Below are 14,148 nucleotides of genomic sequence, written 5' to 3'. Positions count from 1 at the left end.
AAAAGCCCACGAGTTTATGCTATTTTCTCTATTGATTTATCTAAACCTTAAATGGCTGATTAGTCCATTTCCAGAGAATAGATTTCATCATACATGCCAGGCCTTCAAAATAAGTTTATCCCTCACTTGCCATCATGGCACTGCTTGTCCAAAAGGAACAACCTATTCTAAAAGAGCTCTAAATGTATAAATATATAGAATAAAAACTAAATAAAAAATTACTGTGTAGTCCTCTCAATAAGGCAAAAACAAACCACTACGTAGAATTGGAATGAACAATACTAAATTCACATATTTATATAGTAAAACTGTTTTAAAATATCCACAATTTTTATTTCCTTTGGTGACTTTGAAGACGAAATCACACTTTTTCTTCTTTTCCATATTGGTAACAATGTTGAGTATTACATTTGTCACACTGCTCAGTTAAAATTTGTGAGCAAAATTCTCACTCTCTCTTTGACGGCACTCACAATGAATTATCATTTTGTTTCATATGCTCCCATCAGTAGAATCTACCATGAAAAATCCTTTTCCTTAAAAGTAACAAAGTTTAGGGGCACTTTGTTGGCTCAGTCAGTTAAGCATCAGGCTCTTGACTTCGGCTCAGGTCATGATCTCACAGTTCATGAGTTTGAGAGCCCCGTATCGGGCTCCACACTGACAGTGTGGAGCCTACTTGGGATTCAGTCTGTCTCCTCTCTCTCTTCCTCTCCACCACTCATGCTCTCTTTCTCTCTCAAAACAAATAAGTGAACTTTAAAAAAATAAAGTTTAAAAACAGATTACTTCCTTTGTACATAAAGTATGTTCTAGCATAACTAGCCTCTCAAATGTGGCCACTAGAAACTGCCCTCTGAAGTGACATAAGCCAATTTCACATAACTTTATTAATTTCACCTAAACGTGGCATTAAAACATGGTTTTTATGTCAAATGGGACACGTAAGAGGAAGTCAGTTCTCAGATATAGTACCAAAGATGCTGCTACCTAAAAATAGTATCAGAAGCCAGCAGGGCTGTATGGAAGCCAAGTAAGAAATTAGATTTAATATACATGCACCAAAAAATGGGATGTGTTTAATAAACTTGACAGTTTCTGGGATACCTGTGTGGCTCAGTTGGTTGAGCATCCAACTCTTGATTTTGGTTCAGGTCATGATCTCGCTGTTAATGGGTTCAAACCCCATATTGGGCTCTGCACTGACAGCATGGAGCCTGCTTGGGATTCTCTCTCTCCCTCTCTCACTCTGTTCCCCCATCCCTGGTCACATGCTAGCTCTCTCTCTCTGGCTCTCTCTCTCTCAAAAATAAATAAGTAAACATAAAAAAGTACTTGACAGTTTTCAGTAACTCCATACATAGCAGAAAAGGAGATGGTTGGACAAATTGTTGGACTAAGAGAATGGCATATTTATTGATTAGGACACACTATTCCTCTGTTTTAACAGGGTCAAAGGAAAATGTAAACATTTCTCAGGCATAAATATTGTGTATTTAAAAATACTTAGGTGACTTGTTAATAAATTCTTATCTATACTACCAGAAAACTCTAATGGGCAGTACTCACTCAACAGAAAAAAACGGAAATTGTAAGGGTAAGTGTACTGAAATGGAAATAATGGCCACAACTCATGAAGTGGCAACCCTTTGGTTCCCAATATCCATTAATCATATATGAAGGTTTTCCTCATGCTAGCATTAAAAATTACTTGCCTGAGCTTTAAGATTAGTTTGTATCCTTAATTTGAATGCAAATTAGTAATCAATTAATTTAATTGTTTTTAAAAGACCTAAAAGAAATGTCTCATGATAGGAAGACAATGTGAATTAAGTGGCTAACTTGGAAAAAAAGGGCAAATATGAGTAAGATAAAAATATGAGAAACCAGTGGGAATTTTCATAATAGTCCCAGAAGAAATGGGAATCATACATAAATCAAACTACAATGGAAAGAAAATGGCTACTCAATTGGAAAATGTCCTTTGTTCTTTTCCAAGGGGAAGGTTTCTCAAAAGTGAAGAAAGATAAAACCAGAGAGACCTAAACATTTAGGAACATATTGCAGGGAAACATGAATCCTAGGTACAGGAAAGGTCAGAATCATTTCTTAGGTCTCCATCTACAAATAGGACTATTCCATGAAATCAACCTTTCCTCCAGGTGATGACGTCCAGGCAAAGTAAATATACTCACAGGAACAGCAGAGGCCCTGCTTCCCCACACCAATCAGCATGTTCAGGCAAAGATTGCAGTAGGCAGGTTTGTTAAAGTGTTTGAGTCGCCACACATGCTGTCCGTCATCCTTCACGTTCTGCGCAGGACGCAAAAGAAACAGATTTCACTTAATGAAATAAACAGTGGAATATGCAAGTGCCAATAAAATTCAGAGCTGGACTGAGGCATTTGAAGACAATCTGTTATTTCATCCCTGACTTTCTCCAAGATCGCCCAAGAGTCTAGAAAAACACATGTGCTCTAGTGGAATGAGATCCGCTAACACATCTCGGATACTATAGCAACGCACACATTCTTGTCTAATGTCAACAGTTCAACAGCATGTCCCAAACCATCATAATGACCTGGCAAACCGAGCACTCCCTAAGAAAGGGGACATGCTTGCCTCGCCTTTGAAAATTTTATCCTTAGAACAATTCCAGAAAGAAGTAAATGAATAAATAAAGAGAAAACGCTCTTCTTGAGTGGAAAAGCCTGACAAATACAAACTTGGAAAGAATGTTAACCCTTGCTTAGTAGTAGGAATATTCAAATTTCATGATAGGGGGTCTTAAAGGAGGCAGAGGAATGGGATGGAATGGGGTGGGAAAGAACAATTACTTAAAGGTAAGTTATTGGTGTTATTTTAAGACTTCAGTTGAGGACTACTTACACCTTATAGTTTACATTAGTGTATTTTTGTATGTCACAGCTAGCAAAATTTAAAAGATAAACTTTTTAAGGACTTAATTATATTATCATCGGACTTAATTATATTATCATCTTGTTTATTCCTCTTCCATAAAATATGAGTGATTTTGATCTCATAGAAAGGTGCTAAAATATTAAAACTGTATTATGGTATTTATTTATAACAAGCACTATAGTTATTTGCTATAATAATCTTAAGTTTGAGTTAAATCACATTTTTCATAACAATTATAATTATGATTTATTCTTCTAAGTAAAACTATATAATATCATAATAGCTATTTCTCTAATAGGTATTTAATTACATCTATATTGTTCAGACTGAAGTAAAATGAAATACTAAGATGCTCCTGAATCTCTTGAATTCCTTACAAGAAGGTCAAGATACTAAATGAAATTATTAAATACCATTACTGTTGTTACTATCATTTTCTGTCCTTGCAGAACGTGTACACCATTCACCAAATTCTATCAAACTCAGATTAATTTTAGGCATCACTTATTCAATGGCAACCACTATAGGACATGATATTTCACGTTAGCCTAGTTGTTATATTTTTCAGAACACATTCACCTAATAAAACTTTTTGATCACCTACTGTGTGCTGTGACATGAATACATTTTCCATAGTGGTGGGACAATATAAACATGTCCAGATCGTTTCATTTTTCTTTATACTAAAATATTAATAATAATGCTTCCTGACCACCTTTTTTTATTTCCAGTGATGAGATAAAACCATCAGATTTAAAATACTTGATTAAATCCATAGTAACTAACTCTTACATTAGAACCAGAAATGTCAAATTTGCATCATAATATGAAACATTAATGAAAATGTTTCCTGGGAGATAATTCTCCATGGGTGTCTTGAATTTCTGCACATTTTGTAAGCAGAAGAACTGTCATTTTTTCCAGGTTATCTTTTTAAAGATATTTGAAAAACAGGTAGCCTTGGACAATAGAGAAGGATCTCCCTACAGAGCAGAGGGCAGTTTTACTTACTGTCCAGTATAATAAAAATAATCTCTCTCTTCTAAGAAAAGGTTAAGCAGGTTTGTTTATTGCACATTATAAAAGATTTAGTTTCCCCGAGCCAGGGGATCCAAGCTCTGAGGCTGTGCACAGTGATTCCTTGTGACATGCTCCATCACCTGTGTGAGACTATAGGCCAAGAGAACTGGCTCAAACATGCAGCTCCTACCTCTTGCTGTGCTATAAATAAATGTCCTTTGTTTCTGACCCAGGTGTCTCATGTCCTCTGCCAGCATACATGAAACTTGAACAAGCTAACTTGCTAATGTGCAAGTAGGGAACTTCTTAGACCCTTCACAGTTCTGGACAATGTTTAGTTTTTTTTTTGTTTTTTGTTTGTTTGTTTTGACAAACAAGCTCTCAACAAAAGCAGTTATGCTAAGGGTGTTGTGGAGAGGACATCAGAAAACACTGGTGTTTTAATTTTCTTCCACAACTTAAGAAATAGTTTTTATAGTGGTGCCTGAGTGGCTCAGTCAGTTAAGTGCCCAACTCTTGATTTCGGCTCAGGTCATGATCCCATGGTTTCATGAGCTCAAGCCCTGTGTGGTGCTCTGCACTGAGAGTGGAGATTGAGATTCTCTCTCTGCCCCTCCCGGCTCATGCTCTCTCTGTCTCTCTCAAAATAAATAAAATAAAATAAGAAATAGTGTTTATAGTACTTTCTTTTTTTTTTTTTTTTTTTTTTTTTTTTAATTTTTTTTTTCAACGTTTATTTATTTTTGGGACAGAGAGAGACAGAGCATGAACGGGGGAGGGGCAGAGAGAGAGGGAGACACAGAATCGGAAACAGGCTCCAGGCTCTGAGCCATCAGCCCAGAGCCCGACGCGGGGCTCGAACTCACGGACCGCGAGATCGTGACCTGGCTGAAGTCGGACGCTTAACCGACTGCGCCACCCAGGCGCCCCTATAGTACTTTCTGAATCCAGTTCTAATTTGTTTGAGTCATGAGATTTCTTGTGTTGTTATTATATGAATGGAACATTTTATATATTTGTTTAGCATTGCTATGTTTTTCAAACTGTCTGTATTTTAAAATTTCTATTCCTTAAAATAAGAATAAAACATCCTGAGTGAAAAGTTTAAGTGAGGGGGTTGTTAATTTAATAGATATAGATACAGATATAGATATAGATACAGATATAGATATAGATACAGATATAGATATAGATACAGATATAGATATAGATATAGACACATAGCTATAGATAGGTAGATAGAAATAATACATAGATATAGATAAAATCAGGTTAAACAAACATTCTTAAGTGAAACGAGGAAAGAAAAAAATATGGAATTTTAATACGTATTACTGTTCTTATAATCCTTGTCATTTTATTTTTAAATGAATGTCCATTACATGTGAATAAGCCTCATCTTGTTGAAGAGCACATATGGACTAAGTTAGCTGGCATTTTCCTTATCAAAAAATAAACAAGTCTGAACGTGGGTGTTCTGTCAATCAGAACACTTAGCCATGTTACAGGCTGTAACTGATGTACAAATCCATTACCCAGACATAAAATACTTTACCAAAAAACAAATTAAATAGCTTTATAGCTCTTAACCGGATACATTGCCAAAATATGCAAAGGATGAAATATGTATGTGACTTCAAGAGAAGAAATTGAAACCAGGAGCCAACTATTTCTCAGCAGTGCAAATTATACTCCAGCCCTCTGTATTTTCATGTCTTGTCTTGTTTGTCTTATTAAACTTAGTGGGGGACAGGGAGAATCTGTCCCTTATTATATTCTATCAGCCAGTAGAGCATGTCCCTAATAGTACTTCTCTTGCAAATAAATATTTATTGTCATAGAAAGGAATTCATCTTTTTAAACAAGAAATGAAGAGAAAAATCCAGAAGGCTTGATTCCTGGCCTACTATGAAAATGTGGATAAGCCATTTCACCTCTCTTCCTATTTTCCTCTCTAATAAAATGGAAACACCTACTTTCCTCTCCCAGGCTGTGGTGTGAGGTTTCATTATACAATACCTGTGAAGTCAATTTAGCTCCTCAGAAGATTGGTGTTATATAAACAGCAAATATTATTACTATCATTGGGTTGAGTTGTAACATCCCAATGTTTTAGCCAAAAGACTTGAGAAGGATGTTTGTAGGTTTACTATACTTTGTTTCATAAAAAATCTGTTCTGTTTTTCATTACCAGACATCACTTTTAGTAGAAATTTCCTCCTGATATTTACAAAACACTGTATTTTATAAGTGAAGTGGTTCAGTTCTGTGAACTGATTATGACAGAGAACCACTTAATGAAACGGAGGCAAGTTCACACAGAGAAAGAGCCCTAAGTTCCTCTTCCCTTTTTACTCCCTAGAAGTCAAAAGGAGGTTTCAAAGGCAAGAATGCCCCTTGGAAATGTTTGGAAGCTATTTCATGACCCTAATGATTTCTAAAGTTTTAGTTTTTCCCTAAATGCATCCAAGATCACATATCATGTTCAAGTGAACTAGGGCTACTATAAATAATCTCATTTTTTCAAAAGACCTGAAGGAGAAAATTTACTAATGCCATAGCCAAAATGCCCCTAATCCCCATACCGGGCCACATCCCTGTCTGTTTCAGCTGACTTCACTTAAGACACTTTTAAGAGCAAATGTTGCAAATTAATTCCAACTTATTAAATAATAATGGCCATTCAATTACCTTCCTTTTCTGCTCAAGGTCTCCAAAAAGATATAACAATATGTAAGAAAATGCTCTTTAAGACAGAAAGATGAGTTACATCAGATCTGGGCAAAGAGAATGCAGAGAGACAGTTTAAAATTCTGAGTAGAGTTGCAATCAACTGCTTATCTCCAGATCCCATTTTTAAAAGCCAGGCTCAGGACCTGCCATTCTTGGGTTCAAATGCAAATCCAAGAGCACATCACAGCACCAAGCTGGCGTCCTTGAATGACCCAACTTGGAATCTCAAGAATTGTTGCATTTATCCAGCTTCATAATTCCTTTCAAGATTGAGCAATGTATAAACAGCAGAACAACAGCTCAACCAAATTAAATTTAAAAAATAGAGTGTGAAGCATTAGTTTTCCAAATATAGCTTAGTCTATTAAGAATGCATCATCTTCGGCTCTCCATTATACTCAGAAATTTCATCAGGAAATAGACTTCATCAGAAATCAGGAGGCACACCAAGTGGTTACTTTTACTTTGCTGAGTCAGCTGAAAATATGTGTCCTAAGACATTCTGATCAACAGCAAAGTTTAAATGATGTATAGCATTTAAAGTCCAGGATTCTGAGAACACATAAAATGAAATGAAAACATATATCCACTCAAAAGCCATACATGCCAGATGTGGGCACTACAATCCAAGACTAAGAAGTTAAGGTATTCTTATCTTAAGCCAGGCTCCTACTTAAATGTGTATTTCTGTTTTTATGATAATATGAATTCAGGAATTTTCTTTGAAAAACCTAATAATGATCCAAGATTACAGATTTTAGGAATTGCAGCACTATGAATTATCTTGTTAATCTAAAAAAAAAAAAAAAAAAAAAAAAGAATAACTGAGTTGAAAGAATATTTGAAAAGGAAAGGAATATTGTTGCCTAGTTTCTTTTTATGTATCTAGAGAGAATGACTGGCTGGCACAAAAATGACCTAGTTAGTTAGTAACAGAGCCAAGGTAAAGATCAATTTGATGAAGTTCACTGCTACCGTACTATCTCTTCATTAGTCTACATGTCTTGTTGGGTCTAACTGAGCTAAATAAAAAGATATTAGATTCCTTTCTCCTAAATGACTAAATATAAATTAATACTCTTTCTGTTTCTAATATGACAGATAAGCGACAGAATAAATCATGGGTCAGAAAACTATGGCCTGTGGGTAAAATCTGACTAGCAAGCTGTTTTTGTAAATAAGGTTTTCCTGGAACACAGCTTTGCTCTTTCCTTTACTTAGTTCCTGTGATTACTTCTGTGCCAGCCATATGGTGGAAATGAGCAACTGCAACAAAGACCTTATAAATAAATGACTCTGCTTCAGGTATAATAAAAATCACAAGCGCCACCCAAACTCTCAGTTTTCCTTCAGATGTAACAGACTGTACCATTTCATACTGGATTTGCTAAGTTTCATGGCCTTCTTTTTTTTTTTTTTAATTAAAAAAAATTTTTTTTACATTTATTCATTTTTGAGAGACAGAGAGAGACAGAGCACAAGCGGGGGAGGGACAGAGAGAGAGGGAGACACAGAATCCGAAGCAGGCTCCAGGCTCTGAGCTGTCAGCACAGAGCCTGATGCGGGACTCGAACTCAAAGGCTGTGATATCATGACCTAAGCCGAAGTCAGATGCTTAACTGACTGAGCCACCCAGGTGCCCCTCATGGACTTCTTATAATAGAAAAGAAATGACTCTTACTCTCTAGCATTTGATATAGAATCAGGTTCTGATAAACTACATTTGTGATTTTGCTGCCAAAACAGATAGTACTTGAAATAGAGTAAATATTTAAAGTCCATTGATGGAGAAAAATAAACTACCATGAAATCACAACTGTTCTGCTTTGCATTAGAAGTAAGGATTTCTCTCCCAGGACAATGTTCTTATCTGTGTAATTTGGCTAGTACACCACAGTCACTTTCAAATGCACTGTGGTATTTAACAAGCACTATCAATTAGAATCTACTCCCTGAGCTCATAATTGACAGAAGACAAGAATGTATAGGACAACATAACAAGACTGGCTGCACAATAAATGGCTGGATTCAACCTAAAGCTTCTAGATTTCCAATTTGATTAGCAAAAGGGGGGGGGCTTGGGGGGTGGAAGGGGGAAATGGCATCATGAATCAAATTCTCTACAGGTAATAACATAACACATTAACTGCCTACAGAAAAGGAAATAAATCTCAATTACTAAAAAAAGGTCCTCATCACTCAGTTGTCATTGTGTCATTCCTGCTTTGTATAACACTTTCCATGCTTCAGAATTAAAAAGCTGTTTCTAACAAATAAATGCTCTGTTTTGTGATCATAATTACATGGCTTATACGTTTTATTAAAAGACAATTTAAAACATTATTGGCTTATTCTTTTTTAAAAAAGCAAAGGAAAAGGGATATTACTCTCAGAATTCTTTAGAGAGGAAAAATTCCATCTCCTATTTAAGTTGATCAGTAAATGTTAAACGATGTAGCCATGCCATCTAGTGGCTTTCACTGGAAACACAATTTTGGAACATAGGTCTGGTTACTACTTTGAAACCCTAAATGGATTTCTCCTGTTAAACTCCAAAAACATCTCATATTACTAAAAACACAAAATATAAATTTAAGAACATGATTATAAAGTATATTAGGTATGCTTAGCCTGATAGAAATTCATGACAAAGAATTTTCATTCAGTTGAAATAAATTTACTGCTACATTAGAAACCGATGAAGTATTGTATTTGTTTAAAATACTTTGAATTAAATCTATCAGGACTTGTGGATTGTATTTACCCATGCTATTTTCACAACCTTATAAATAATATATATATATGTGTGTGTATATATATATATATATATATATTTATAAAAAATCTAAACAACTGTTCCTTAGAAGAACATCATTTCAAAATCTTTATGTAATATTTTAAAAATAGATGACTAAGTTTGCATTTCTGCATTTTGCTGTCCAGCATACCAAATACCAAATAGTGTACTTACTCATTCCCATACATTCTCTCATAACTAAAATTTCCATAAATATTTAGAATAAATGTAATTGTAGCTTTAAAAATATAAAATTCTCTTTGAGGGAAATTATTATCAGAACTTCTTGACTAGCATATGACAACTTTTTCATTTTAAAGTATACCTTACTCCTTAAAATGTTAACTTTTGTTAATTTTCTTTTTGTTTTCTCCTGATTTATTTACATATAGTTTAATCAGGTGTATTAAACAATTAAACAAATATTTAAAATATAGAGATATACAACAGGTTCTTACCAAAAGATATCAGGTTATGTATTGTATGAGAACATCAGATATAAGAAAAAACTGCCTCATTAATTTTCAAAATGTAGAAATATATATCTATTAACAATAAGATCTACTTTGTTTTAATAAATTATTTACTTTAAGGATAACTTCCTTGTATATCACCTATTAGCAATTTTTCTTTGCCTTCCTATGACCATATCTAAAATCCTATGGGCCTCATGAGGGGTAAGCTTAACCTAAATGTGAAAGAATTTGAACATTCAGGTGAAAAAGAGAGAAATGCTAGTTTCCTAAAGCCCACATATATATTCCCACACCCGTATGTAAAAGTGTACAAACATATTTGTGTATATTCTCATATGTCTTACAAATACAGACTGTAAGATTTCACGAGGGCTTTAAAAAATTTGGTCTCTTCTCATAAATATGGAGAACAAAAAGAGGGTTACTAGAGGGGATATGGGAGGGGAGATGAGCTACATGGGTAAGGGAAATTAAGGAATCTACTCCTGAAATCATTGTTGCACTACATGCTAACTAATTAGGGTGTAAATTAAAAAAAAATAAAATTAAAAAAAATTTTGGTCTCTTGAGTAACTGTGGTATAGTCTTGAATCGGCAACGTTGTTAGCTCTGGTAACAAATAAGTATGAGAAGTTTTGGAGTCAGCAGCAAAGTGGTGGACGTGATGTTCTTGCATTTCAAAATTCTAAATATTTTATGTGTTATCGTGGTTTCCATAAGTAATGTTCTCTAAATCTTAGTATACATTTTATTATATGCACATTAGAATTAATTCTTTTTATTAATGCTACATACAAAAATCCAATAGTGACTCATTGACTTTGATTACTGAAATTGACATCAAGACCCGGCAGCAAGATTCAGTTTCAAACTCACTGTTATATCCCATTCTAAACTTAGGTTCATTTATTTTCTGGCAAACCACTTTTTAATTACCACTGGCAGCAATGATATAAGAAAACTTTTGATAGGCTTAGAATGAAAAGCTGGCTGATCTGATGATACGTAAGAAAAAATTATGTTTCATATATACTCTTAACTACCTCAGTATATAATTGGCTTCTCCAAGTATTGGTTATCAATAAAATAGATTTTCTTCATGGGGATGGTGATTATGGAATGAGAAGGAGCACCACAAGAACCACAGACTGTAATAATATTGGGGAGTTTCTTGCAGTAAATAAAATGAGAAGGTCAATATTTTTTTTCAAACTAGATCATATTTTAAATAGAGAAAAAAAGAAATTACATATTAAATAATAAAGCAATACCTAAAATGAATCAATGTGTTTGTGGCAAGTATTAATCACAACTTATTATGACACTGCACTGTGGTATACTTATTAAAAGGTCCAGGCACTCACTACATGCTTAATGACAGAAAATGGCCAAATCAATTTATAATCAAAATGTGTAATGGAGCACCCCACTGACTTACCACCAGGCCACCCTCTTTGTGTAAATGCTTACATTTTCCAAGCCCAGGAGCACAAGAAGTGGAATTGTTGTCATTCCTCCTTGGATCCATTCCTCCAGAGAGACTGTTCCATCATGATCATAGTCTATTTCTTCCATCATTTCATGGAGGATCTGGAGTAGAAGAGATGAGGGAAAGCTTGCAGTAAATCAATAAAATGCATTTCAAAAGAAAGAATAAAGCATTGCAATGAATTAGCTAAAACAAACTGACCAGCAACTAATTGCAGAGTAGAGATAAATACCTAGGTAAGTTGGTACAATGTTAATCCAAAAACTGTGGATATCGTGGCTTTGTTGTGATTTCTGGAACTTGACCACCTATGATGTTCAACTTGTAGGAATAACTGCTTAACTTTTTAATACTTCTCAGTGAATGATACAGCTAAAACAAGAGGGTATCTTTAATTTAAGGGTGAAAGTGGTCTTTAATTGCTTTCTCTAGATTTTTAAAATTCATGTATATGCCAGAAAATGTCTGAACAAATTAACTTCATGGCAAAGAGCTGAAGTAATTCTTTGCTAAGTGGTAAGGGGTGGAGGAATTAAGTTGCTTTTAATTGTCTATCAGAACTTAATAAATCCAAGAAGTTAAACCATCAAGTCATTTTTGATTAGGTTTCTTTTCTAAAGTTGACTTGTATAGAATGTCTCAAAATGTTCTCTACAGTGTTTGTTGGTAATACAACTATCTCTTTTACAGTGGTAATATCAGTATTTAATCCAATGTGTTTAATAAGTATGTTAATTTACTGTAAGCTTTTTCAAAGAGCATCCAGAATGTATACTAAGTATCACATAGGGGCTGTTAATATTACATTAGCAGAAAGTATATGTGTGTTCCAAACATATTACCCTTGCTTTCTGGGGAGATGAAGTATTTCCATCTAATAGCACCAAAATGCTAATACAGAAATTTTAATCGATTCAGAAAAAAAAAAAAAAAAAAGATACATGGAGAGCATTAGAACAAAAAATTGAAAGATGCAATAAATGAAATACTTGATATGTTGATACAGTGTTGTTTGCCTAAAAACTCCTGAACTTAGTTGATTGGTGTGGTTCCTCATGAAGTATTTGAAAATCAGGTTATTTTCCTTCATACACACCTAAAGGTAGGTATTGAGAAACAAGAGACTTTTTGGAAAAAATAGTGCTGAAATAATCATTTTATTATTCTCCAAATGAAAAACAGGGGAAATTATTTAGAATTTAGCAAAAAGGTAGAAGATATTGTTAAAATCTCCTGCCCCTTGAACGTACTTTGATGAACTAGTAGAAAGAATAAATAAGAAGAAAACTAAAACACAGAGCATTGTTTCAGGTGGTTGTACCTCATACATCTAATGTTAGAGCCTGGGTTCATTTTTTGAAAAAAACCTTTTCCAAGGACGTCTCAATATTCCCCATTAACTGCCATGAACCTCAAATGTTCAATTGTTTTTATTCAAAAGTGTAAACTTATCAGGTGTCTGACAATGTGTACAAATGTACACACTGGTTTAAAACAGGCAGAGTTGCCGAATCATTAGGCAGGATGAGGCATGCCGTTCCCCATGATGGCAAACACACTGCACAAGGTAAGTCATTTTATCTTCACTTTCTACTATTTATACTACTCACAGAGGTGAAAGATTTATCAGTGTGTGCTGCAAATGACAAATAATGCCATACAGTTTATTATTTATATTTTCTAGTAGGGATCTGTCATAATTAGACGGCCCAGCCACCAACTGTTCCCTTCCTCAAATCATCCACATCTCCCTTTTACTCAAATGTACAGCCTGCCAATATTTTGGGGGAGAGAAAGCAGTAGTGCCGCCTTCAGCTTTAAAACCTAATATAAAAAACATCTTCCTTCTTTCCATGGCTCCAGTGAGGACAAGAGACTTGACTGAAAGATGTACCATATTTACAGGTATTAAGGTGAGTAGGATGGACAAAGCTGTTTTAGATGAACATAACCCCAAAGGACAAAATAACTTAAAAGTCCCTTAATTTCAGTGAAAATAGTACTAAGATGAATCAAGCAGTAATCTTAGAATTAAATACCATTCTTTTATTATTGAATATAAAAACTGCAACCTTGTTCATGATATCTGCTATGCATCATGTGCACAGCATATGTATTTCCACATCCCTCAAAAAAGAAAAACCAGTTGACTTAAAACTTGGAAACCTCAATCCCAGTAAGAATGGTGCCCTCCTTTATAGGTGACATTGCATATAATTTTGTTGTAATTTACTGGCATTAGTTTCCAAAGCAAAGGGAATGCTATCTCAGCTCTCCTATCATATAATCATGTCATTATCATGCCGTTATAAGGCTTTTAAAATTCATATAAAATGCAAGCCATTAAAATAAATTGATTTCTATTTGCTTAACTCATTTATAATTTTCTCGACTTAGTTGGTTTCAAGAATAAACTAAAGTCAATAACATACTTATCAACTCTCCCCAAAATATTACTTGTAGCAAAAGTCACAGATTCTAATCAAGTATGTTTTAATATACATTTGAATAATGCTGTAAAAAATAAGGGTTTTTTTTCATTTTTTTTTTAACATTTTATTTATTTTTGAGACAGGGAGAGACAGAGCATGAACAGGGGAGGGTCAGAGACAGGGAGACACAGAATCTGAAACAGACTCCAGGCTCTGAGCTGTCAGCACAGAGCCCGACTCGGGGCTCGAACTCACGGACCGCGAGATCGTGACCTGAGC

At 34.5% G+C, this 14,148-nt stretch overlaps 1 protein-coding gene across 11 annotated transcripts in view; it reads right to left on the bottom strand.

Annotated features, from left to right (window-relative positions):
• Positions 1-14,148, bottom strand: part of DGKB (diacylglycerol kinase beta) — a 792,867-nt gene that overhangs the window by 518,039 nt on the left and 260,680 nt on the right. For all 11 annotated transcript variants that reach the window (XM_086695070.1, XM_025929944.2, XM_025929941.2 and 8 more), the window contains 2 exons: positions 11,419-11,538; positions 2,196-2,313 (listed from right to left, as the gene is read on the bottom strand). In XM_086695070.1, coding sequence (XP_086551196.1) covers positions 2,196-2,313; positions 11,419-11,538 — 238 coding nt within the window. The remainder of the gene's footprint in view (positions 1-2,195; positions 2,314-11,418; positions 11,539-14,148) is intronic.

This window comes from Puma concolor, chromosome A2 (genome assembly GCF_028749965.1).
Source record: "Puma concolor isolate L17-30 chromosome A2, mPumCon1.1.hap2, whole genome shotgun sequence".
Classification (NCBI taxonomy): domain Eukaryota; kingdom Metazoa; phylum Chordata; class Mammalia; order Carnivora; family Felidae; genus Puma; species Puma concolor.
Note: the sequence above shows the minus strand (reverse complement) of the source record. Positions and strands in the feature narration are given on the sequence as shown.